General features: G+C 38.9%; 3 protein-coding genes across 8 annotated transcripts in view; 1 reads left to right on the top strand and 2 right to left on the bottom strand.

The window, feature by feature from the left end:
- Window positions 1-69: 69 nt before the first annotated feature.
- aftpha (aftiphilin a) lies at window positions 70-11,504 on the bottom strand. 4 transcript variants are annotated; one of them, XM_016502660.1, is made up of 10 exons: window positions 11,310-11,504; window positions 5,852-7,396; window positions 4,940-5,094; window positions 4,695-4,821; window positions 4,506-4,562; window positions 4,258-4,380; window positions 3,489-3,549; window positions 3,082-3,165; window positions 2,802-2,925; window positions 70-981 (listed from the first exon to the last, which is right to left on the bottom strand). In XM_016502660.1, the coding sequence occupies exons 2-10, from the start codon at window positions 7,358-7,360 to the stop codon at window positions 837-839; spliced, it is 2,385 nt and encodes a 794-aa protein (XP_016358146.1). In that variant the 5' UTR covers window positions 7,361-7,396; window positions 11,310-11,504; the 3' UTR covers window positions 70-836. The 4 variants fall into 4 exon arrangements, with proteins under 4 accessions (XP_016358146.1, XP_016358145.1, XP_016358143.1 ...); XM_016502659.1 differs by having other exon boundaries at window positions 70-978; window positions 4,695-4,830; XM_016502657.1 differs by having other exon boundaries at window positions 4,695-4,830.
- A 2,155-nt stretch (window positions 11,505-13,659) lies between these two features.
- lgalsla (lectin, galactoside-binding-like a) lies at window positions 13,660-17,532 on the bottom strand. The gene is made up of 5 exons (XM_016502629.1): window positions 17,487-17,532; window positions 16,658-16,720; window positions 16,493-16,581; window positions 16,073-16,235; window positions 13,660-15,044 (listed from the first exon to the last, which is right to left on the bottom strand). Exons 1-5 carry the CDS (start codon window positions 17,517-17,519, stop codon window positions 14,901-14,903), a joined length of 492 nt encoding a protein of 163 aa, XP_016358115.1. The 5' UTR covers window positions 17,520-17,532; the 3' UTR covers window positions 13,660-14,900.
- Window positions 17,533-21,762: 4,230 nt separating this feature from the next.
- The window catches only part of peli1a (pellino E3 ubiquitin protein ligase 1a), a 16,041-nt gene continuing 10,634 nt past the window's right edge, over window positions 21,763-27,169 (top strand). Inside the window, exon 1 of one of the 3 annotated variants that reach the window (XM_016502663.1) lies at window positions 21,763-21,892. The gene's annotated coding sequence lies outside the window, so the exon portion shown is untranslated. Of the gene's footprint in view, window positions 21,893-23,108; window positions 23,278-26,723; window positions 26,773-27,169 lie in introns of those variants that run through there. The other 2 variants (XM_016502662.1, XM_016502664.1) reach the window with 2 other exon arrangements.

Raw genomic sequence — 27,169 nt, forward strand, 5'->3', positions numbered from 1 at the left:
CAAGTTGATCATTCATTCAATTCCTTCAATACAGTATAGTCTAAAGCCAGTGGTTTCAACTTACATTAAAAAAATAAACAAAATAAGAACTGAAAAACATGAGCAGCTAATGCACAGATGTGGTTTCTATAGATGTTGATGGACTCTGTCTGCAGTCTGTCGGTGTGGAAAGCGAGTTAATTGTTAAACTATTTGCACAACAAAAGGATAAAGTGTTCACTAACGCCTGTGCGAAATCAAATCACCTAAAACCTACAAGTAATAACAATATTGATTGTAATGTAATAGCCAAAACGATTAAAAACTAAGGCCTTTGTTACGCAAAATCGAAAGAAAATTTTGCAGGCGGTTTGGTTTCAAGTCGATATAACTACGCATTTATATATCTAAATACAAATCAGATCATTCACATCATCATTTGTGCCAATGAAGGACTTTTAAGCCAGTGTTTCATAAAAACAAACGACCTGAAAATAACAAAGTGCCTGTTTCTCTCTCATACAGACTATCTTAACTGTGAAGAATACTCAAAACGAAATCATCCCTGATTATATACAGATTGGCTCTAATATAAACACAAACTCTTTTCCTACTCTCATCCTACAAATAAAATGATCTAGTCTTTTCTCCTCTAAAGCGATCGATCATTAGTCGATTATCTCATCCACTCTCTCTAACATAGACAATGTTTTTGAACTTAAAAACGCCCAGGTACATGACAAACAGGAGCTAGAAAACCAAAAGGATGAAATTAAAATCATAACTGTCCGTTTCGTGAAAAGCTGGAGAGTGATACACAGAGAAAGAGGTGAAACGGCACGGAGGAGAGGACCGCGTCAGTCAGGCGAGGAGGAGGGGAGGAGAGGAGTCAGCGTGGAGGGGAACATGAGGACTTTAGCCTGCATGAACGACAGATCCGGCAGACCTGAGATCACTCGCCGAGCCTCTTCGCTAAGATTCTCCTCCTGCACAGGCTTTCTACTGAGAGATCAGACCGGTCAGAGAGAGAGATCACATCAGAGAGAAACATTTAAAACAGCGATCAAACCAACTAGAAAGAGATCAGACATATCAGAGTAAGAGATCAGACAAAATTGACAAAGAGTTCAGAACAAGAGATCAGACAGAATAGAGAAAGAGGTCAGACAGAATAGACAGATCAGACAGATCAGAGAACGAGATCAGACAGAATAGACAGAGAGATCAGAATAAGAGATCAGACATAGATCAGACAAAATAGAGATCAGAATAAGAGATCAGGCATAGATCAGACAGAATAGACAGAGATCAGACAGAATAGACACAGAATAGACAGAGAGATCAGACATAGATCAGACAGAATAGACAGAGATCAGACATAGATCAGACAGAATAGACAGAGATCAGACATAGATCAGACAGAATAGACAGAGATCAGACATAGATCAGACAGAATAGACAGAGATCAGACATAGATCAGACAGAATAGACAGAGATCAGACATAGATCAGACAGAATAGACAGATCAGAATAAGAGGTCAGGCAGAGATCTGACAGAATAGGCAGCGATCAGACAGATCAGAGAAAGAGATCAGACAAAATAGACAGAGAGATCAGAATGAGAGATCAGGCATATATCAGACAGAATAGACAGAGATCAGAATAAGAGATCAGGCATAGATCAGACAGAATAGACAGAGATCAGACAGATCAGAGAAAGAGATCAGACAGAATAGACAGAGATCAGACATAGATCAGACAGAATATTTGTTTTGTTGTTTGATTAAAATTCACGACACAGAAAGCAACAGGAACATTAAACTGCTGTGAACCAATATACTATTACACATCCATTTTCTTTCTCAATTGTTTACCTTTACCTAAGCCATAAGCAACTGTGTTTACAAGGATACTTGCAGAGACATGCATTTTGACAATTTTGCACATATGTGTCATTTCAGGCACAAATAGACGCGGAAGTGAACAGAATTCAGTGTTCACGTGCATCTGCGTGACTCACCGTGTCTACACCGGACGCGAGCGGCGCAACGCGACAAAATACAATAGAGCCCATTATAATCAGTGATGCTGTGCGACTGACTACACTGGATGCGGCGTGACACGACAAATCCCCGACAGTAAACTGATGCCTCGTTCAGAACAAGTGATCAGATCAGAGACAGAGAGATCAGACGGATTTAAAAGAGAGATCAGAGGAAGATCAGAGAGACAAGAAAAAAGATCAGAGAAAGATATCAGAGTGAACAATCACATAAGACCGATCAAAAAAACATCAGATAACTTCAGAACAGCTTTTCAATATAAAACATTTTCTTGTTTTTTGCATTACATTAGTGACAAAGCATCCTAAATCAGTAGCTACCACAATTTATAACATCCATTTCTTGACTTATTGTTTGATCAGACTTAGAAAAGTTGGAACAAAAATGCAAAATAACCATATTTGTCTAAGGGTAATAACTGAACGGCAATCATTAAATTAACTAATAAACCTAGTACCACACTTTAAAAAAAAACAACAAAAAAAACAGTATGAGCAGCACGATAGAAGTACGCAGTATGTACTAATAAAGGTTTCAAACAGTAGTAAATAGCAATGGCTTACATCCAGTTATCCCATTAAAAATTGTTATTTTGCATTTTTATTCAATTGTGTGTAAAAACATCTAACCTTTGACAGTCGGATCAAATAATGAGTCCATGCCTACAGAAAACCTGCTGTTCTGAACTCATCAGGAACTGTCGTGTGGCTCCTCCTGGTGGCCCAGCAGCAGTACTGTGAATGAGTGAGGCTCACTGACCTGGTGGAGGTGCTGGTCTTCTCGACGGTCGACATGAGGCGAGCGAACGCATCCACAACTCTACTGCTGCCTCCACTGACATCCAGCTTCGCTTGGGTCAACTCGTACAGCTCCGGGTCCACGCCTGCACATGCATGTCAGCACACTTGTGATACGCCAGCGCATGTACGCATGCAACAATGATCGTTTGAATGCACGGTTAAAGATATAGATGCAAATAGAGCAGAAATCAAGAACACACAGACAGCTTTGGTGTTAAACTGGAAATGCTTCAGCAAACCTGGTATGGAGGTGGCCGTGCTGGAGGGCGACTCGTCCACAGGGCCGAAAAAATCGAGGTTGAGCAGAGAGGAGCCTCCACTCGCTTCAGAACGAGGGATGGTGAAAGAGGAGAGAAGGGTTACGGACAGAGAGAAAGAGAACACAGGAAAGCAGAAGTTGACATATGCTCAGGTCTGGATTAATGATGAAACTACGTGAATGGATTAGTGCTGGTTTCTGTTAGCGAGAAGCATGAAGAGTACACGAGCATCCAACATAAATGTGGAGACAGTTACTGTGCAACTGTTGATCAAGCGTTTAGTTTTCACGACACGAGGCACGTTTCCATATATTTGAGAATGAGGAGCTTATTTCTCCATTTTTCTCTGCGATGCTCCTCCTCAAGAAACGACTGATCGGTCTTACCGTCCAGAGGGTTTGTAAGGCCACTGCTGCTCCAGTCAAACTGAACGGGAGGAAGAGACTCCTGACAACAGAAAAAGAGCCCAGATATCACATTTTACAAAGTAATGCAAAAAATAATAATTAAGAATCTTAATGAAAAGAGTTGCTCTATTTAGTTGTCTGTATGATACTTTTGTTTGTGTGACAATTACGTTTTTTTTTTAAATGTGCAGGACTAGGTTTATTATTTAATTAATGATTGCCGCCCAGTTATTACCCTTAGAAATATAGTTGTTGTAACTTTTTTAAGGTCTGTTATAAACTGCGGTAACTACTGATTTGAGATGCTTTGTCACAAAAGTATTGTAAAAAACCTTCCTAAAGAAACACTGTTCTAAAGTTAAAGTTTTGACATTTTCCAGATCAGTCTTACCTGACTAATATCTTTCTCTCACAAAAAGACCAAAGGTTGTGCTTCAAATAATAGCCTAATTATCCATCACTTTGTCAGACTGGCATGTTAAATGACCATCGTGGTCTATTTATCTCCATCATTCTTGTTTTTATTTTTTCTAATTATTATATATATAATATGAAATTTAATTTGCAGAGATTACATGTGGTCTTGCTACGGTTAAAATTTTGACAAATAACAGAGATTTATATTGCTTAATTCAAGTATACTGTATGTATGCAAATAAAGTTGGATATACTATATATCCAACTTTATATAGAGAGGTGTGTAATATGTGTACTATTTTAGCAGGTGAAGGTTACTGAAGATGCTCACCTGGGCGGTGTCAGGTGGACAGGTGTTCAGCTCCGTGGCGACTGAAGGAGATTGTGCTATTGAGGCGATCATTTCAGCGGCGGAGACGGGCTTCACCGGCTCTTTCGTGGGTTCCAGCATCCCCTGCAGACCAACAGGCATCAAAGAGGATTGATTAAACACATATGAGCTTTAGAGGACGTCTAAAATAAACCAGCGTCCATCATTCTCACACACACACAGCTCGCCTGCAACTGGGCTTCACTCACCAGACTGGCAGCATACATTGGCACAATTACAGGCTGCTTTTTATGGCCCGTGAATAGCTGAGGAGAAAGAGATAAAAACAGAAGAGGAGAGGGAAAATTCAAGAGAAATCAGTTGCAATTTCAGGAAGAATACAGCTTCTTATATACATGACTTGACCAAATCCTTTGTTTTCCCATAACCCAACTCACTATGTTTCTGGTGTCGATACCAAGCGAGCAGAGCAGTGCTTTATTGGTATGAGAGCCGCCCCACTGGTACCGGAGGCCGTAGGCATTATTAACATCCTGCAGCTGCTGCCAAACGTCCCGCAGTGCCCTACAGAACCTGCAGGAGGAGACAGAGAGCGTTTCATTGACCACAGGACAATAAACATGACTTAATTGAGGTAATTGGCCACCAGCAGCACTACACAAATAAACTCGTAGCTCCTCACCCATTGGTCGGCCCTCTGTCAGTGTCCTCCTGTTGTGATGTGTCAGGAGGTTTGAGGAAGGTGTTGAGCGTGGTCACCTGTTCCTCCACCTGAGGGGCGACAACCAGCTCGAAACTAGCCTGCAAAATCTTCTCCAGGCGGCTGACCAGTGCAGACTTAGTAAAACACAGAAAGAAAGAAGAAAATTGTGTTGCTCAGTAAAAAGTGTAGAACAGAGAGGGGATCAAAAGACTTCTATAATGTTACAAAAGATAAATGCTGCTCTTTTGAATTTTCTGTTCATCAAAGAATCCTGAAAAAAAAGTATCACGGTTTCCATAAAAATATTCAGGAGCACAACGGTTTTCAACATTGATGATAATCAGAAATGTTTCTTGAGCAGCAACCAAATAGAAAAGTTTTTTGTTTTTTTTTGTAATAATATTACACAATATCACCATTTGTACTGTATTTTTTATCAAATAAATGCAGCCTTGGTAAGCAGAAGAGACTTTAAAAAAAAATTTGAACGGTAGGGTACTTTTATTACATTTAATTTATTATTGAAAGGTATTGGTAAAAAAATTGCTCAGAGCAAATAGCCTAGTGTTTATGTATCTTTATGCTTATCAGAGAAAGAAAACAACATTTAATTTGACAGAAATAGTGTGTAGTTGTTTTTAGCATATACTTTGTTTTGACCTAATAACTGGCACAGTGAAATTAATGAAAAAGAGACGTTATAAAGCCTCTGTTTGTGCTTAATCAATCGTGCAGACAGAGTAAACCACCCTGTCCAGGTTCATTCCTCAATCTGATTAAATTCCTGTGCCAGTTTTACTTTTAGGACAACAAAATGGAGAACAGAATGAGACAAAGTAAAAACAGTAAATATAAACCATCAAACTAGTATTTTTAAGTAATCAGACCTACCATTGTACAACTTTTGTGCTCCTCCGCAGCAGTAGGGGGCGCCGTAACCGGCTGGCTTTCCTGCCAATCATCTCTGTTTTTTTCTGTAGCCGCTGCATTCTGTTCCCGCCCAAATGATGCCCACGATTCCCCTTCATTCTGGCTCTGATCCGGCTCAGAGAAAGCCTGCCATCCTTCGTTATCGCCCACCTGCGCGGAGCTAAAATCCACGAAACTGTCACTTCCAGAAAAATCCGCAAACGTCGTTGCCTCCTCACCTGCCAAGTCTGTTTTACTAGGTTCTTTTGATGTGTCAAAATCGCCAAATTCATCATCTTCGACCTCCACCGGGGGACTCGGGTCCAGCTCAGGCTGAGAGACCCCCTGCTGGTCAAAATCAGCAAATCCAGTCGCGCTAAACGAGCTGGCATCTCCAAAGTCACCGAAATCTCCAAAATCCTCATCGTCGTCCTCGGCCAGCTGGCTGTGGTCGGCCGGAGTGGCTGTCTCCTCCTGAAGTGGAGGCGAGGGTACGGATCCCGTCGTGCTAAAGTCACCGAATTCTTCGAGCGCGTCTGTCGATAGCGGCCGACCAAAGGACGTCTCCGTTTCTGTCTCCGTTTCTAAAGTCTCATTCTCTGAGCCTTTCTCATCTGATTGTTTGCCACTAGACTTATCCCCAGTAGAGTCGGGCGACAGCCTGTTCTCATCGGTTTCACTAAAAGTGACACCATTAAGGGCTAGCGGTTGCACCGAGCTAACGTCTTCAGTAGTATCAGCTTCTAGCTCCCTTCGATCTAAATCCGACCCTTTATGGAAACCCCAGTCACCGTTGCTGAGACTTTCAGAGTTTTCCAAAAAGAATCCAAACCCTGTGTTTCTTGAGTCCCTGCTATTGTCTTCTAAACTAGTTCCTCGCTCTTCAACGCTGTCGTTAGCATCATTCTGTGGCGGTATGCACCCTTGATTAGAATGTTCCCAGTCTGTCTCTGAAGGCTGGTTGTGTTCCGCATTTGAAAAGGCAGAGAAATCTGCAAAATCATCTGGACTGACATCAAATTCGTTGGTTTTGTGTGGCGTAGGCGTGCTTCCACCTTGGTCTAATGTCGCAAACCCGTTCGTGAGCACTTCAACTGTGCCATTGCAGTCAATGGCGTCGCTGTCAGTCCGAGACCCCGTTGCGAACTCCAGGGATGCGATGTGAGCTTGGTGCTCGCTGAACTTTTTGAGTTCCTCGACGCTAACCATTTTGCCATTGGGCGTGGCGGTCTGGCCAGAGCCAGGCGTCACGCCATTAGCTTTCGTAGACCCTGCTGGTTGAGCGGACAGTCCCACGATCCTCCCATTGCTCAGCAGCTCCGGCGGCGAAGTGGCGTTCAAAGCCTGAGACTGGTCAAACGTGGTGGGCGTGTCGAAGCTGGTGCTGTTCGGGACGCCGGTGAAGTTGCTGAATTCGTCGTCCTCGTCCTCGATGCCGTCCTCCATCGGGGGTGGAGAGGAGGAGTACATGCGTATCACGTCAGGTTCCATGGGGCCTTGAGCAGAAACACAGCCACGAACTCACACCTGCGGCAAAGCAATGCAATGCACAGCTTAGCATTCAGGAATATGACTAACAAAACATTAAAGTACAAATGAAGGGTAATTTATTCTCAGGGCATTTAATCTAATCTTACATATCAATATTTTCCAATTAGACATTGGCTATTACAAAAGAGTTTTACTAGATTTGTTATTTATTGAGAAAACTTTTTCTGGCAGAAGAAATACCATGCATGCTGGGGGGTGGTGCCCGAAGCGTGAATCGTATGCAGAAAGGCACGGAAAACAAATAACGCGTTCTATGGAGCCACTAAAGGGACATGATTAGCCGCTTGCTAGCGGTAGACTGTTACATTATAGTACATGAAAGTTCACTTACCACATACACAGAGTAAGGAGAGATGACTGACAGGACAATGGCGAACGATTTGCAGATACTGAGCACCACTGACAAATATCTAATCTTGTCAAATGTGTGGTAGCGGCAGTACTGGTCCATAGTAAAGAGTCTGTGTGATCGCGAATCACGAAAGTGAAAGTAAAATGAGAGCGCGCATTCGAAAGCGGTTTCAATGCCCCGCATATTAGTAGCGGCTCCCTGATGCCCGCTATTTATATACAGTATAATTACTAGGGATGTGCGCGACGACTAATTTGACTGTCGTTTAAACTAAATCTACGCCCCTGCACTGGCAAATCCCTCAATGAATTCCACTTGCCGCACACTTCATTTCATTTTAGGTGGTCGTTAAAAAGAAATAAAAGAAGAGCATACACTCAACGTCGATCAAAGCATAGCTTATTTATTCAATTGACATTTGCTGGATTTGGACAGCCTCTAAGCTAACGCCAACGTGCCTGTATGGAATATGATTACGCATCGCTCCAGTAGAGTTATTGTAAGACAATTTGACATTACACAGTTTACACAAAACTTTTCCGTTTCCTTCTAATTCAAAATAATCGCACACCTTCTCGTCTTTCGCATGGTCGTTTTTGAACTCGCCGCAACTGACACAAAGAAAACGCATGTTTTATTTTAACTCGTTATTTAAAATGTTTTAAATGCAATGTTAAAATGATGGTAATTTGAATGATAAAGTCATGGGTTTTTTTTTTCTGTCTATTGTTTTCAGTGTCGACTAGTAGGAGCTGTATCGTTTAGTCGACTAGTCGACTAGACCCGCACATCCCTAATAATTACCCAACGATATTGCGTTGAAAGTATTGAAATATTTTTTTATCCTCCCATCTCGTAGGCTATTTATTCCCTTTAGGGGTTCTGTAGTACACTTAATTTTCTTTCCGAACATGGAATTGGGATGCGGCGGATTGCGGGGGGTATGGGGGGGGGATCACGATGCTGGCTCAACATCGTGATGTCTATCAGCCATTGGCGATGGACGATGGCATCGTCTATCGGCCCAACCCTAATGCATGCACGATTAATCAAAATAAAAACAAAATTCATTATGGATAGGTGCAATTATCAAATTGCAATGCAAAGTATACAATTTAATTGAATACACATAGCCTACTGCGTGTTTCAGAGTAACGTGTGGCACTGTGTTCATTTACACAAGCAAAACATGATCTGGTTCACAGTCAATGCTAATCCACATCAAAATCTACGCTACTAATCTGAGTTTGTGTCGCATAAGATAACATGCATTTGAAAATGCAACATGCACCAATCATCTTCCCATTTTGTAATGAGAAGTGCCTATCAATAAAAGAGCTTTTAAAAAAAAGGCTGTTTTTCCACCAAAATAAAAGCTATAGCTGTACTGTAAAGTAAAATTATTATTTTTTTTTCTTAAATGCTACACTGAAATATTACAATAGTAATAGTTATTGTTTTGTTTAATATTTTTAGTTAGTAATAATAATAAAAATTACAATTATTATAGTCATATTGATATATATAGTCACAATTGTTTTTTTAATCACATTTTTTAAATTATCAGAAAAATCACAGATAGGTTTTTTCCCCCGAATCGCGCAGCCCTACAATGCATGTAACACGATGAGACAGCTACTAATATAATTAAAGTGTCAGGATGCCCCAGGATCAGTCCAAAACCATAATTAGATTTAATGTGAAATGCAAAAAGTCGTTTGGAAATTATTTCTGACACAGCAACAGAAAATCAGCTCTTCTGCAACGCTGCATGTTTTAATCGCAACAGTGAGAACAGCAGGGAGACGCTGCATTATCACTCATGCTTCGTCTTTAATGAACTTAAGCCTCGTTTTTGTACATCAGCATCATCCTACGTCTAATTACTGGTGTTTGCAAAGACAAGCAACACTTTTGCTATTGCTCTGCAAATGCTTTACGCCCTAAATATTAAACTACTGAGTAAATCATCACACACCGTTTGTGCTTCAGTACATCAAGCCGCTTTTGAGGACACAACCACATCAATAAATCTTCTTAATCTTGACATGAATAAGATGTATGCTTATTTTCTTTATACAAACCACTGATCACCATTGTTACACCGCTAAGCAATCGCCCTCTGTTGGCAGCGCTCATTATGATAGTGCTCAAGGGCCTATTTACAGGAACAGGTTCTTGTTGTCTAACTCAAATCAAATCAACAAGAGTAAAAACAAGACAGACTGTCTTCAAATCAGACGCTAATTAAGTGCTAATGGGAGAAGTGGTCACTTGAGTGCAGCAGGGTAACCAGATCAATCCGGAAAATCCATGTCACTCAATGCAATAATTTACAAAGGAGTGCAAAAGCACAAACCAAATAAAACAGGGCTTTTAAATGGTCTATTGTAGACCTCAGCTGGGAGCTTCGTCAGTGCTGTTTGCTCAAAGGTGGGTCAAACAATGACAGAGTGACACTTGTGCAAACTTTGCCAAACCTCAGTTTACATTCACACCACTTAAGTGACCTACGTCTTATGGACATCTTATAGCACAAAAAAAGGCAATGTTGCTATCAGAAAGCATCAACAGATTTCCAAATGAATTAATTACGGTACTCCTCTGATTTATATTACTGTAAATCAATTTAAGATATATCACGCAATAAACAGCTTCATAGATTTGATGGGACTGACCGTAATACTCAACTTTCCTGTAAGGATAAAACCTTTTGTAAATAACCGATAGTAATAATCATAACTGTGTATTCATTTTATAATTATTATGAAACTGATACTTTTAAAAACAGGAAGATTAAAACAGGAACAGAAAGTAATTTGTGCTAAACTACCATTTACGCTTACACCATTTTAAATGCAGATTTCTATAATCTAGCACAAATACAAAACAACTTTACTATCAGAACGCAATAGCAAATGTCCAACTTAATTATTTTACTCCTCTAGTTTATATTAGTGCGAATTAAAAATTCCCATGCATTTTATCAGATTGACAGTGATACTCTTATTTTCTTATAAGGATACACTACATCTATAAATAATATCTATAATTATAACTGTATATTCGTATTACACATATCAAGACTAAAATGTAGTATCATAACGATTATAAATAACATAGTTTCTAAACTAAATGACAGCATTTAAGTGCATAAGACACACTTTAGGAGTAAAGTTACTAAATCAATTCATCACAGCTGTTAAGAATCAAATCGGTTTTGGATATGTTTACATTACGGCTAGCAGTTAGCCGTTAGCTTGATCACAGCAGTGCAATTACACCTGACAGCATAAAATACGGTGTTTAATTCAGTCAAAATGAGCTGCTTCTGTCTAAACAATGACATTAAGTTGCCATAAGAGTCGTGTTATTGTTCCACAAGTGATTGAGTAGAGCAAACTCGGTCTGTTAGCATACCAGCTCAGTGTAGCATCAGAACCCATTGATTAACACGGGTGAAGCTAGCAGGCTAACATTAGCTCTAGCCTCGGTGCTAACGGCTAGCTGTCGCGCAGCTGTCAGTCATCTTCTTACCTCACGAGACCGGAGTGAAGTGTCCCATCCTCACGAGCGCATCCCGCGCTCCGGCGTCACGGGAGATCCGCTCTGTCTCTGTGTGTGTGTGTGTGTGTGTGTGTGTGTGTGTGTGAGTACGAGAGTGTCTGTGGATCCTGCTCTTTTTCCGAGTATTACCCAGCATGCACCACGCGCTGGTGTGGCACTGCTGGACTCTCGTGTTGATTGGGTGAGGCTGCTTTGGGAGAAATCAACTAAACCCAGCACTCGTGGACCCTCAGATACGATAATCCTCATGTGCGCAAAAAGGCTATTTACAAAGACACAGTTTCTACTCTGAACAAATAATATTTTAATTATGTGTCAAATATTATTTGGGTTATTTTTTTCTCATTATACTGTACTGTTCTATGTTTATTTGTTAATTTAATGTCATTTTTAAATATATTTTAGTTAAATATAAGTTATTATTTATTTAGTTTAGTAAGTTATTTAGTAATTTCTGTTTTCATTCATATGAAATGTATTTATATTAGTGCTGTCAAACGATTAATCGCGATTAATCGCATCCAAGATAAAAGTTTTTTGTTTACATAATATATGTGTACTGTGTATATTTATTATGTATATATAAATACACACACACGCATGTATATATTTAAGGAAAATATGTAATGTTTATATATTAAATATATTTATATATACTATCAATTAAATTACTATAAATATATACATGCAAATACATGTAAATGTTTTCAAAATATGTACTGTATGTGTGTGTATTTAGACATACATAATAAATATACACAGAACACTCACATATATTATGTAAACAAAAACTTTTATTTTGGATAATCGCGATTAATTGTTTGACAGCACTAATTTATTTATATCATACTTTAATTTTTTTGTTATTATTTTTTTACACTGCCTAGTCTAAAGACACAATTCATACAGTGAAGAGATAACATTATAAATATGTGTAAAATACAATCTGGAAAATATCGTGTCTCTGTTACATTACATTAAGTTTATTTTTCTACTCAGCATAGTGCTTTACTGCTCTATGTATTGTTTATTTGTTTATTTTAATGTAATTTTTACATCTATTTATTTTAATCTAATTTTATTCTACTATTTATTATTTACATTAACCATTTAAAATTTGTTTTAATCAATTTTTTTTTATCTTAATCACCTTTTTTTTTTACACTGCTTTGCCTAAAGACCCCAATTATAGGCCTACAGTAACAATTAATATTATACAAATGTGCAAAATATAATTAGAAAAATATTCAGTTTCTATTAAGTTACATTGAGTTTTTTCTACTCATTATAGAACTGTATTGCTATCTGTATTATTTGTTTTGATTATTTATTATCTATTATCTATCTATTGTTTAGCATATCTATATCTTTATTATCATTATTTTATTTATTTAGTAAATTTTTATTTTAATCAACTTTTCCTACGTTTTTGCTTACCAGTCCAAATCAAGCAGAGCCTTAGCAAGTACCACGGCATTACCATCTAATACAGTCACTGTAACATACTGCAGTACAATTAAGAAACAGCTCTACTATACTAGACATAATCATCAGGGAGCAGAGCAGAGATAAGAAAGCCAACAGGAAAACCGAAGGCAGGAGTTTAACAGCAGGAAGACTCTTCCATGAACACTAAAATTAAACTCTCCAGAACGGATGAGATCGTTTAGTAACAGGAGTGCAGCACACCAGTCATTTGCACGTTTGAAATATCTTTCTGTATACACCAAATACTCCGTGCACCTCAAGATAACTAGCTAACTTTAGAGTGTTTTTCTGCAAGCACCTGATTCATGCAAATGATCTACAATATTACTCAACAGTGTGTCCGGCCCTGCTACAATCATCACTGACAATACATTCAGCCGATCTCTGGGTCTGGCGGTAGCACTTTTAGCTGTAGCTTAGCATAGATCATTGAATCTGATTAGACCGTTAGCATCTCGCTCAAAAATGACCAAAGAGTTTCGATATTTTTCCTATTTAAAACTTGTCTCTTCTGTAGTTACATCGTGTACTAAGATCGATGGAAAATGAAAAGTTGCAATTTTCTAGGCCGATATGGCTAGGAACTACACTCTCATTACGGCGTAATAATCAAGGGACTTTGCTGCCGTACCATGGGTGCAGCAGGCGCAATGATATTACGCAGCGCCTGAAAATATTGGAAGTTACCTAGCTGGGACTATTTTCAGGCACTGCGTACTATCATTGCCTGCATAATATCCGCCTGACCTGGAGATCGGCTGAATGGATTCGAAAATGGTAAAACTCAACTGTTTACCTCTAGGGGAGTTGGAAAATGAGCCTATTTTTAAAAAATAGTGGAGTGTTCCTTTAAGTGCTTGTCAGTGGAATTCCAATGGAAAGATCACTATTGCTGTAAGACAGATGCAACTCTCAAATCACCCTGTTTATGTTATATACACGTATTTAAGAAACAAACAAACCTCTTTGGGGTTTCCACCTGAGTACATTAGCTGGAGAGCTACACTGGTAAATTCAGGCAGTACGTTCATATATCGCTATTCACTGAAGCTGTACATTGTTAAACGCTGTTGTTAAATGCAACATTCATCTTACATTTCTCCATTTCTGTCATCTCCACTTTAATGCCATAAAGTCAACATGAAATGCAAACGGACCCTTTTTACTTTCTGAATGCATGCTCTTGGTCTTATATTTAATATTATTTTTTAATATATGTTTAATATTTTGTCTTCATAACTTGTTCTTCCTCTGAAATTCCTCTACTGATGTCACTTAATAGTGCACTGCACTATTTTTGTAGTTTAAAACTATGAAACAAGTGGCATTTTAGCACTGAAATCCAGAGCTGAAGAGCTGAAGTCAACTAGTTTCCTGAATGGGTTTTTGGTTTAATTCCTGAAAGAAGCTCAGTGGTGAACACAAGCTCATGATATTTTCACATTTTATCGCAACTGCTAACAATTGCATACATTTAACCGCAGAGGTTAAACTCATCTACTCACTAGTCGCTTTCACAGCCTCATTGTGCTCGTGCAAACTACTCTAACTCAAACTTTCAGCGAAAATGTTGAAGTTACATGATCTCGTTGTAGTTAGTTTACATTTAGTTTTTTACTTTTGGTGATTTAGGATGTTTAGGATTCAAAATTGATTGTCAAGATTATCATATTGAACAAAATGAGTCACAGAGCTTTTTTTCTGCAATAATCCAAAAGCCAATGGAAAATCCTATTGAGTTTTTGACAAAAGGACCAGGATGATGCGAACTTATGGGTTGGACATCAAAAATACATCAAAATCAAGTCCCGCCCTACGTTTTTTTTCTATTTGAATATCCCGTTGCACTCCAAAAAAAAAACAATTGGATGCGAATGGCATTTCATGTTGACTTCTGCTAAAATGCTACTGAGAATTGTGATGCTCATAAAAAGAAATGCCTCCTTATAGCTCGAAATGCATCAATTCATCAGTTCTAGATGATTCTGGAGCGTCCTTCGCTATCACAGACAGTCTTTAATGCTCTGAACGGACGGGCTGCTGGGAAGCTGGATTCACGACACGCAGCAGACGTCAGTTGAGCTTGGTGATGGTCAGACTGCCGCTGATCTGGATGGTGTCGATGGCCGCCAGCGGCGTCACGCGGTGGTAGAAGTCAAAGAGCTGATGGCCGTCCACGAGCACACGGAAGCGCGGGTGCTCGCAATGAATCTCAACCTGAACAAACAACAAGAGAGAAAACTACAGAGAAAACTGTCACTTTAATCAGTCTGAATAAGCTCTTTTGCACTACAAATCATTATATCTGCACTGTTGTTTACTTCACCGGTTTGCACTCTATCTGCCGTGTGCTGCTTTATATATATATTTTTTTATATCTGTATGCACCAAGGGTCTGAGAGTAACGCAATTTCAATTCTCTGTGTGTATGTGCTGTACATGTGGAAGAATTGATAATAAAGCAGACTTGACTTGACTTGACTAACGCCATTATAAACGTCAACTACAGCTTCAAACTGCATGTTCATGTTCCTGCTGTTTCGTAAGGACCATGAGAGTTTCATGCAATAAACAGTTATTTAGACTATTTATTTTTTGCATATTCATCAGTCACTCTATATATTTACATTTATGCAATAGGCTTTTATCCAAAGCGATTAACTTTATACATTTGATCAGTTCATGCATTTGCTGGGAATTGAACCCATGATCTTGGTGTTGCACAGTGGTGTACAGTCAGCATGACCCTAAACCAGCCTCAATTAACCCCATAAAGACTACTGTATCATATTTGATGAACAAAGGTCTCTAAAAAAAAATAAATACATTTCGGTCACTTTATTTTAAGGTCCAATTCTTGCTATTAACAAACCGTTAACTACAACTTTTGCCTCAATAAACTCCTAATTTGCTGCTTATTAATAGTTATTGCTGCTTATTAGGTATTGGGTAGGATTAGGGATGTAGAATATGGTCATGCAGAATATGTGCTTTAGAAGTATTAATGAACAGCCAATATATTAATAATATGCATGCTAATAAGCAACTTGTTAATAGTGAGAATTGGTCCCTATACTAAATTGTTACCACTTTTTCTGACTATTATTTCATGTTTATAGGGTTAACAAGCCTTCATTAACACCAACAAGTCAACTATTTAGTAGACAGCCAATCATTCAGTTTTGCAAATATGTATCCCTACACAAAACATGAGGTCATTCTGTTGAATTCAGATGATGACTGACCCTGAAAGGCTGCTCTGCGATGAAGGGCAAGTAGGGTATTGACCTCTCCTCCTCGCCCCAGCTATCAGAAACGCAGGCGTTTCGCAAAATCTCCCGGTCTTCGAACCGCACGCACATATCCAGAGCGACGTCCCCGCAGCCGCACGTCAGACTGATGTCAAATCTGCCCCAGAGAGAGAGCAGAAACATTCAACATGGAGTTAAAACCCGAAACAACAGAATACAGGAGGTCATCTTCTAGACGCTGTGATTTTATCTGAAGTTTTTCTTTCGCATCCCATTCCTAGTTAACTAGCTAGAAGCTTTGATCGCTTAAGTTATACAGATAAGATGAAGCACATGACAGCTGTGTCTCTCAGGGTGTGTCCCGCACGTGTGTGAGCACTTGTGAGTGTGTGTGTGTGTGTTGACAAAAGCTACCTGTCCGGATCTGCATTCACGACGCCCATGATCGTGATTTTCTTCCCCGGTCTCAGTCCGCCCCGGATGCCGCCGCAGAACGGCACGGCCTGTCAAACACAGCACAGCGACATGAGACAACACAACATGAACATATAAACAAAACCCAGTCTGTCAGGTCATTACCAGTTTCTGTTGCTCATCTTTACACTGAGGCTCCCCGAAAGAACTGCTCCGATTTCTGGTTCTCTGTGGTGGATAAAGCACAACCAGGAAGTTAAGAGACGGCCGTTTGTGCAAAAAAACATGCAAATTGCATGTGTAGATACACAGCACTGAACAGGTGGAAACACTGATTCACTAAATGGTAATGACACAGGGAACATACAAATGCACAATATCCGAGCTGCTTTCTTTTACACACAATGAAAGAGAATGGGGACTGGAGTTAGCGTCAAGCCCTCATAGGACTAAAAGAAACATATCCTAAACATACTCCATATTAAATAAAGTTCAAGTCTTTTGAATCTAAATCATTGAAACTATCAAGACATCCACAAACATCAAGATATCCAATTAACAAACTGAATACAAACGTGTTTATGCAACAAACTTTTTCCTCACACAAAACTATTGTGTGGCTTCATAAGATAACATAGCACATCTGTCTTGACAGCTCCAGTCCCCATTCACTCCCATTGTAAGAGAGCTGTCAACATTCTGCTAAACATGTCTATGTCTACAATTACATTATCTTATACAGGTCTGGAAGGATATATAATTAAAGTGAATGGAGATTGGAGCTGTCAAGCCCCCAGAGAACAAAAGGCACCATAAATATATTCTAAAAGCACCCCATAATAATTATATTCCAAGTATTCTGAATCTAAATCATTGCTTATTGAAAATCTGTGCTCACAAATCTCTGTGCGCTTCAGCATATTTAAAGTTGTCAGGTAAATATAAAAACCATGCCCAGAAATCCCGCGGCACTCTTCATTATGAAAATACTCACAAGTTCGTGTCGGACTGCGCTCAACTCTGCCATCTTCCACGCAGATCCACCATATTTAAAGTTGTCAGGTAAATATAAAAACATCCTAGAACCAATGACATTTGACATAACTGAAAACAAACTGTTTATGCGCCGAATTTGTTCTTCACACAAAACATCAATGCGTGCGAGTTCTCTAGTCTGGTTCTCGCTGCTGGCAAACTTGTTTCCATGTGTGAAGAAGCAGGACACACGGCTTCCAGTGCCCAGAAATCCCGCGGCACTCTTCATTATGAAAATACTCACAAGTTCGTGTCGGACTGCGCTCAACTCTGCCATCTTCCACGCAGATCCACCACGGAAAGCCCGAGCGCTCGGGCTCGGTTCGGGATCCAGGACACTGATCCGCTCGGTTCGCCTGTATCTCCAGCAGAACGCAGAGAGTAGCGTCTGTCCAATCAGCGCGCGCCCAGCAGGGTTGCATTGTGACGCGGGCAGGGTGTTAATCCGAGCGCTTGTCCTAAAATTTAATCAGCTCTAATGACTTTAGTCTGTGTTTATCCCCCTGGGACTGAGAAGAAAAAATGTTTTTTTGGAATTTATTTTTTATTTATATTATATGATATTTTTTCATTATTAGTGTGTGGAGAACATGACTTTTTATACTATAAAGTCAAATATAATATTCGATCGACATATAACTCACTGAAAAACTCCTAAAATGTTAGTTTACAAGACATAATTGAAAATCAAGGTATACTGATGCACAGTGTTGGGGAAAGTTACTTTTAAAAGCAATGCATTACAATATTGCGTTACTCCATAAAAAAGTAACTAATTACGTTACTTAGTAACTTTTTATGGAAAGTAATGCGTTACGTTACTTTTGCGTTACTTTTTAAATCTGGACAGGGCTTGCTTGTTTGTATCCAGGACACTGATCCGCTCGGTTCGCCTGTATCTCCAGCAGAACGCAGAGAGTAGCGTCTGTCCAATCAGCGCGCGCCCAGCAGGGTTGCATTGTGACGCGGGCAGGGTGTTAATCCGAGCGCTTGTCCTAAAATTTAATCAGCTCTAATGACTTTAGTCTGTGTTTATCCCCCTGGGACTGAGAAGAAAAAATGTTTTTTTGGAATTTATTTTTTATTTATATTATATGATATTTTTTCATTATTAGTGTGTGGAGAACATGACTTTTTATACTATAAAGTCAAATATCGTTCTAAAAAGTAACATAAAGCTGAAACGGCTCAGAAAAAAGCGCACTGAACAATGCATAAATAACGTTTTTGAGCTAACATGGTTAACAATGTTTTGAAAACATTATTTAAAGCCAGATAACATTAAACAAGCGTTCTATTAACGTTACTGGAAGAATGTTCGTTAATCAATTCGAGAGAACTTTCTCAGAACGTTAGCCAAAGTTCTGAGAACGTTCCTGGGGAACACTATAAAGTACCATGTGGCACGCAAACGCACTGAAAATAAAACAAATTCAGAAACGAAATCTCTTTATAATATCATATGAAACATCCTATTTTGTATGCAATTAAAAGTCATACATCTGAAAGTGAACTCAAATGATTCTCATAAGATTCTTCCACGACTAAGTTATATGAGCTTTGCTGTCAGAATCATTCATTTTAGCCAAATAGCCTAAGACTTTTATTTCTCATTGGGAAGTTTTAGGAAAAGCTGCGAAAGAGCAGCTTCTGAGCAATCACCGTTTGATGTGTTTAATTCTAGACTTGTAGTCATAAACATTTAATATCTCATGATACATGAATACAGCAGACAGATTCCATATTAGTGAAATGATGAGATATAAATAATGTGAATTTAAACCATGTGTAGACTGGTAATTCCAGCCTACAGTTGCGTAAGAGTGAAATTAGTTAACATAAACTCATTTCAAGCCTGAGGAAATGGAAGGAAAGGATTTGCAGACAGACGTTCGTTCCACTGAGCTGTAAAACATTCCGCTGATGCAGTGTATGAAAAAAGGATTGACCACCATCAGCACTAACTTAACTAAAAGTATCATGTTACAACATTTTTTGGACATGATACCAAAGTAAAACTGTATTTTTTGGGGATGTGCACCATGGTACCCGGCTAACAAAATATGTTGTAAAAATGTTTTGCTCTTATGTTATGAAAACTTTGTTCTGAACGTCCCATTTTTAATAATAATAATATATTTTTTAGAACCTTAAGGGAACATTCCATTTTATAATTGAGCAAAATTTATGGGAACATATGTTTGCTCAATTATAAAATGGAATGTTCGCTTATCGTTCTAAAAAGTAACATAAAGCTGAAACGGCTCAGAAAAAAGCGCACTGAACAATGCATAAATAACGTTTTTGAGCTAACATGGTTAACAATGTTTTGAAAACATTATTTAAAGCCAGATAACATTAAACAAGCGTTCTATTAACGTTACTGGAAGAATGTTCGTTAATCAATTCGAGAGAACTTTCTCAGAACGTTAGCCAAAGTTCTGAGAACGTTCCTGGGGAACACTATAAAGTACCATGTGGCACGCAAACGCACTGAAAATAAAACAAATTCAGAAACGAAATCTCTTTATAATATCATATGAAACATCCTATTTTGTATGCAATTAAAAGTCATACATCTGAAAGTGAACTCAAATGATTCTCATAAGATTCTTCCACGACTAAGTTATATGAGCTTTGCTGTCAGAATCATTCATTTTAGCCAAATAGCCTAAGACTTTTATTTCTCATTGGGAAGTTTTAGGAAAAGCTGCGAAAGAGCAGCTTCTGAGCAATCACCGTTTGATGTGTTTAATTCTAGACTTGTAGTCATAAACATTTAATATCTCATGATACATGAATACAGCAGACAGATTCCATATTAGTGAAATGATGAGATATAAATAATGTGAATTTAAACCATGTGTAGACTGGTAATTCCAGCCTACAGTTGCGTAAGAGTGAAATTAGTTAACATAAACTCATTTCAAGCCTGAGGAAATGGAAGGAAAGGATTTGCAGACAGACGTTCGTTCCACTGAGCTGTAAAACATTCCGCTCTGTAACTCATTTATGCCGACGGAGGACTTTGGACTGAACGAAGTGGCATTTCACATAGTGACTTTCAAAGAAAGTCATAGTTTGGCTGTTGTGATGTTCGCAGGACTGATAAACTGTCTGTCTGAATAAAGGTGAAGGCAGCACAACAGACACATGTGTTGTGTTGTGTTGTGTTGTGTTGTGAGTGTGTATATACAGCAGGTGGCGGTATAGAGCAATACTTTAGTTTCTGCCTTTACCTGAATACTACTGAAACACCTCATCTATCTATCTATCTATCTATCTATCTATCTATCTATCTGACTGTTGTCTGTCCATCTATCTATCTATCTATCTATCTATCTTCTATCTATCATCTATTCAACAGTCTGTCTTGACGATCTGTCTACTTTTTTATAAAAGAAAATTATAAAAATAGTAAATAAAACATATTACAACCACCAAGTGCAGGATGTTCTCTCAGCTTGACCTACAGTGTAACATCAACCAGAATTTCTCTCAAAGAAAACTGATCTCCAAACATCTCCTCGTTGCGTTTGTTACCAACAACCTGTTGCCTCATTCAAGTTTAAAATCGTGGCAGTTTTAGTTGAATCATTTGTAAAGAGTTGTAAGCTAATCATAAAGCTCTGCTGTGTCAGGGTTGACTGTTCTGTGCCTATGGTGCACGACTGGTTTGAGATCCATAGACTCAATAAGACTGCATGTTAACAATAACAAACTAATCTGTTACACAGACAAAGACTTCTAACACAATATCTCTCTTTTCTATCTCCTACGCCCAACTATAACACACACACACACAACAAGCCCTTGGCAACTGGGGTAACTTAATATTTGCCTTGCGTTAGCATAACATTTTCAATATGTAAGGCCGTGGCAGAGAGGCGGCGCGCACGCATTGAAGTTCAGAGCAGTCGGTGTGGGACAGTTGCTATGTTGCTGTGTGTTGAGTTGCAACTGTGGCAACAAACCCATGCTGAAGTACTTCCTTTAGAGGAACATCTGGTGAAAAAAATGTCCCCGGGGCGTAATGTGCTCTGTGAGAGAGCGAGAGAGAGAGAGAGAGAGAGACGGAGTGAGGGGTGGGCTGGGCAGACAGACAGACGGTCAGACACAGACAGATATGAAATAGAACAGATGCAGATTAGTGCCTCTGCCAGGCTCATGGCTTTGCCTACGGCGGACGGATGAAGGAGAAATAGAACAGATGTAGATTAGTGCCTCTGCCAGGCTCATGACTTTGCCTACGGCGGACGGATGAGGGAAGTGTTTGAATGCTGTTGCTGTGTGTTGGGATCTGACTCACTTTAAAGGGTAATTTGGGGATTGCTTGGTCTGAAGAGAGACTAAAGGTTAAACTGTGTGAGTAAACGCATGGCTTTCCCTGTTTGTGTTTGTGTGGACTACACCCATGACTACACCTGTGTCGATTCAACACACCACAATGACACCCTATCACTGCATGGCAAACACTCGCTTAGTCAAACTCGCATTTATGGGATATTTTATATTCCCACATTTTAAGATCTGTTCTATTCTATTATTTTCTATTCTATTCTGTATTGCTATTTTTGAAATCTAGTCTGTTACACTTTTATTATATCTTATGCTGTTATATGCCACATTCTATTCTGTTCTAGTCTAGTCTAGTCTGTTTCTTCTAATTGAGTCTAATTTCTATTCTATTCTATTCTAATCTATTCCAGTCTAGTCTAGTCTGTTTCTTCTAATCAAGTCTAATTTACATTCTATTCTATTCTATATTATGGCATATTATGCTACAATCTATTATATCATATGCTATTATATGCCACATTCTATTCTATTCTATTCTATTCTATTATAGTCTATTCTACTATAGTCTAGTCTAGTCTGTTTCTCAAATCCAAAGAGATATTCTTTATAAAAGTTCAGAGTCAGCCACACCTAACAACTTCTTGCTGTGGATCACCGGATCGGCTTTCACCGTGGACGAAGCGGAGTCCAGCCCGGGGTCGTCACATGTGGCTGCCGCAAGCTCCTTCGTCGAATCCGCCGGCCGTGCTGTTATCAAACCCCCCGCCTCCGCTCACTCAAGGCTGCCATGTGTGACGCTGTTTCGTTGTGAAAGCGAAACTACTTTGTTTGCCCTTCATTTGTAATGGGTTTTTAATGTTTTTGTCTCGTCGCTTCGGCCGGACACGCCATCACAGTATGGTAGGGGCGTAACATTTCCATCACACGCTTGAGGTACTCGGCGAAACACAACGCACTGGATAGCTGGCCAATCAGAGCACACCTCGCTTTTCAGACCGATGAGCTTTGTAAAAATCGATGCGTTTCAGAAAGGCGGGGCATAGAGGAGCAACAATAATGTACAGTATGTGGACAATAATGTGTTTTTTGAACCTTAAACCGCATAAACACATTTCATTACACCAAATACACCAAATAATGTTCTTTTTAGCAACATCATATGACCCCTTTAAGGACTAATGGACGGACTTCATTACCCATAATCCCTCGCGGTGCGCTCTGTGACGTCAGCTCTCAGGCTTTGTAGACAGACGCGGAGTGATTCTGACTGTCAGTGCACGGAGACTGCTGGGGACACCCTGCCGCACTCCTTACATGATTATTTTTGGCATTTTATCCGACAAACAGAACGACTGTTGTCACTTATTTCCGACAACTACTGAGTCAGTCCACCTGGAGTTTCTTTAGTTTGGCGCGTATCTGAGAAGGCACACTAAAAAGTCTTATTAGAGGTAAGCTGTTACCTTTAGTGAATGGAAATTAAAGCACTGTAAGGCAGCCCGGGCACATTTATTTTTGGTTTATAATATGCAAACGTTTGCAAGAATGCATTTGAACTCCACAGAAATTAATTAACCAAACCAAAAGAAATTCTAAAACTTTTGTTAGTCTACGAAATAGATAATTCTCTATAGCCTATGTGCTGAATGTGATTAACCTATGATTTATTTCAATGCACAATTCGTTTCAGAGACTTAAGCATATATTCTCATATCTACATCTATTGTCTGCTTTATTTGTTTCTGCATCTTGTTTATTAATTTCTATAGTTTCTATCGTTTATTTTACCGTTTCTTTGTTGTGAGAAGGTATGCTTTGGTGGTTCCACAAAGAACCTTTACCATCCATGGAACCTTCTCATTCCACAAAAGGTTCTTTACAGTGGAAAAGGGTTCTTTAGGTTATTAAAATGTTCTCCACACTGGAAGAAAAATGGTTCTTTTAAGAACTGTTCACTGAAAGGTTCTTTGGGGAACCTAAACTGGTTCTTGATGGCATCGCTGTGAAAACCCCTTTTGGAACCTTTATTTTAAGAGTGTAGTCTGTCATTTCTGAGGTTACAAAGTCGGTTTAAAAGCATCTGACAATGAGAAAATGAGCACTACAAACGTTTTTATCAACAAAAACTGTGACATCTTGGTACTAGCCACCACTGTCATCAATAAAGAAATCAAAACTAAACTTTTGAAAGAGAAAATAAGTCCTACATATTAGATTAATAAATACTAAATACATTTAGATTATTTTAGAAAATGTAGAAAATGCTTGTCTGTTTTTTTCATTTGTTCCCCTAAAATTAATGAAAAACACAACCATTACGACAAAAATGCTATCAAGTTATGTAAAATTTTTTATGTTAAAGTTTTTTTTGAAAAGCTGTTGTAAAAAAAGTAACTGCCCTTTCCTTTCATGTCGCTTTCTCGGTTGAATAATGAAAACAGCTTGCACATATATGCTTTCAGTGTTCATTTTTTGAGTTAAATAATGAAATTTACCCTGCTTTGTTGAAAGAAAAAAAAAACCCACTGAATTAATGTTTTTGTCAGCTGGGCTACGTCGTTCTGTTATTTTGTGCAAACTCACACATGCTGAAATGCATAACAAACATTTTAATACAATTTTAAGTAATGAAAAAAAAAACAAGTAAATCGAAACACTTCAAAAATAAAAAGGGTTTGTTTATTATAATTGCTTAATTGGTCCAACAAAAATGTCACCAATGACATCAAAATCTTGTTTATTTTGTTCATGAACACACACACTGTCCCTTCACTGTTTTTGTTCTCCACTGATCTCATGTCTTTCTTCTCTTTCTCACACTCATCTCTGTTTTCAGCTGATCTCCGGATCCATTCGGCTCTCGCCTTTTTGAATTTTAGGATATATTTTCTGCTAATTATTCCATAATCATCAAACTCCCTTGTATGTTTAATTCAGTGCAACTCAAACACTGTTCAGAAAGATTCTGCACTAAACTGACGAACCAGCATGCATTGGGTCCAATGCTTGAAATCATTAATGCACACCAATGGTTATGTAAAAAGAGGAGGGATAAATGTACAAACTTCTGTGGTTGCTGTTTTGTTAAACACTGTGTCTTCTGTGGCCATATTCTGTCTATCCTGAAAAGTTTTTTCATGCAAAACATGACATTGATGAAAATGTGCAAATGTTCCACGTTTGTTTATAATTTCAGAACATATGAATAAATAAAAAAATCATTTACACAGAATCTGTGCTGAAATTCCCTGAATATTTGGTTGTATTTTTGCATTAGATCTTTAAAGAATCAGAATCAGAAGCACAACAACAACATTAACTAACTTTGCATTTACATTTATACATAAATCTGAGATAATAAGCCTTTGCAGCTTAATCAAAACAAAGACTTCTCTCTATTGCACTGCTAAAATGCCGTTAAACAAACAAACTGTCTAGCCTAACCGTCTCTCTCACACATACAGTAGATGAAGTGAACTGCAGCTCTGTCTGAGTCGAGCGTGCTCGCAATCTCAGCATCAGCGTGAGTGTGTGTGGATAGCGTGTGTCATGAAAGATCCTTTGTTGTTGGACAGTGAAGTCACTCTTTGACTCGTGAGTTGGTTGGGTGGGACTGTGCAGAGCTCAGAGCCCAGCGAGGGGCTGTCAGAGTCAGACGTGGGGTGAATGAAGCTCTGTGTCGACCCACCTTCCCTCTGGAGCAGGAGGAAACGACTCACACGGCCAGCAGTCTATTTGCTATAAGGCAAGAGTCACTCTTGCTCATACTTTGGGTTTTTGTCCCTCTCAGTTTTAGATATTACTTCATTCACTTCTTAAATGTAACTATTGTGCCTCAAAAAGTGCCCTGAGGGATAGTACTTGAATTTAAGAAGCTTATTTTGCTTAACTGTGCACAATGCAAGGAAAATAACTGTGGCCGTTCGCATAAAACGAAGGCTTTAAATTAAAACCAAGCAGAAGCCACTGCTAGCCGGTTGATTCAAAAGTGGGCAGAGCAAACGTGCAAGCATTCCCATGCATATATGTTGCATTGTATACATGTATATAGTATATGTATATTAGTTCTGTTTAATGAGTTTATATGACATTTTCATTCATACATGGTTGCAACAATGTTTTAGCACTAAATATTTAGGTTGTATTATGAAAATGCTTAATTAACTTTTGTTTCTTAAAGGTTCGTAGACATTTAGTTGCTTTCAAATTAAACCCCATATAAATGCGCTCTATCATTACTTGCAATTACTTTTATAAGTGATTATAAACTTGTGATTTTCAACTGGTGGATGATTACATAACACCCTAGCAACCTCCCAGAATACCCTAGCAACAAGCCTGAACCCCCCAGCAACTATGTTTATCTTTATCCATTACGCCTCACCACCCCAGAAATCTGAGCTAAACGTGCACGCTTGTATGTATATGTGTGTGTTTCAATCCTCATAAATCGCTCATAAATCACAGCTCATCATTAGCAAATGTTCCCTTGCATACTTCAAAGAGCATAAACTCAGAGAGGTGTGTGCCCTGCATCACCCAGTGTATACTGGGTCGCTGTGGAAACGCTGCGCTGTGTTGTAGCCGGCTGGCAAGAGTGCAAATGTCTTCTGTATTCTGAGCAAATGTCTGGCATGGATACAGGGACGAGGCCAGGGTGTGACACACACACTCACACACACACACACACACACACACGTTGCCCTTAGGGCTGACAGTATCTGTCCTTAAGAAACATATCTGGCTTTGTGTGGTTTGGTTAGTGTGTGTGTGTCAGGCAGGAATGGGGTGAGGAGTTTATTCACACTATGTCAGAGTCGTCCTGTCAGACAGATGATTAAGTGCTTCAAGCCCAGATCAGATATCCGTCCTGTTTAAGAGAGCTCTCTCTGGGTCATTCATACAGACCCACAGGAAAGGCTGAAGGTTTGCACGTTTGCACACAGGTGTGTTGTTGTTAGCCATGCAATTGCTAAAAAAAATCATGCACCGATGCATTAAACTTCTGCAGTATACAAAGTAGTTTTCTCTATGGATTTTGTGCTTGTGTTGATGCTTGTTAAATGATTTACACCTGTGTTTGTTTGTTGTTATGTTAGATTATTTTGTTTGTTGATTTGTCCTTGTCCCTGTTTTTTTTGTTGCTTATTTACATTTGTTGGTTTGTAATCATTTGTTATTTTGCAGCTGTGTTTATGCTGGTTTGTTTGTTTGTTTGCTGCTGCTTTATATTTTTATTTGTTTCTTGTTTTTTGTTGCTTTGCAGTTTGTTGAGCTGTGTTGGTGTGTGTTTGTTGATTTACACTGTGTGTGTGTGTGTGTGTGTGTGTGTGTGTGTGTGTG

The sequence above is a fragment of the Sinocyclocheilus anshuiensis genome, unplaced genomic scaffold (genome assembly GCF_001515605.1).
Source record: "Sinocyclocheilus anshuiensis isolate Anshui unplaced genomic scaffold, SAMN03320099.WGS_v1.1 scaffold1127, whole genome shotgun sequence".
Taxonomy (NCBI): domain Eukaryota; kingdom Metazoa; phylum Chordata; class Actinopteri; order Cypriniformes; family Cyprinidae; genus Sinocyclocheilus; species Sinocyclocheilus anshuiensis.

What these genes read in the sequence shown, in the direction of transcription:
- aftpha (XM_016502657.1), bottom strand. Translation starts at nt 7,360, where the DNA reads ATGGAACCTGACGTGATACGCATGTACTCCTCCTCTCCACCCCCGATG. An exon ending in CCTTACAAACCCTCTGGACG is followed by an intron (nt 3,166 to 3,488) that starts GTAAGACCGATC and finishes CTCGTTCTGAAG; the next exon opens with CGAGTGGAGGCTCCTCTCTG. An exon ending in AAGACCAGCACCTCCACCAG is followed by an intron (nt 982 to 2,801) that starts GTCAGTGAGCCT and finishes CTGATCTCTCAG; the next exon opens with TAGAAAGCCTGTGCAGGAGG.
- lgalsla (XM_016502629.1), bottom strand. Translation starts at nt 17,519, where the DNA reads ATGGCAGAGTTGAGCGCAGTCCGACACGAACTT. An exon ending in GCGCAGTCCGACACGAACTT is followed by an intron (nt 16,721 to 17,486) that starts GTGAGTATTTTC and finishes TATCCACCACAG; the next exon opens with AGAACCAGAAATCGGAGCAG. An exon ending in AAGATGAGCAACAGAAACTG is followed by an intron (nt 16,582 to 16,657) that starts GTAATGACCTGA and finishes TGTGTTTGACAG; the next exon opens with GCCGTGCCGTTCTGCGGCGG.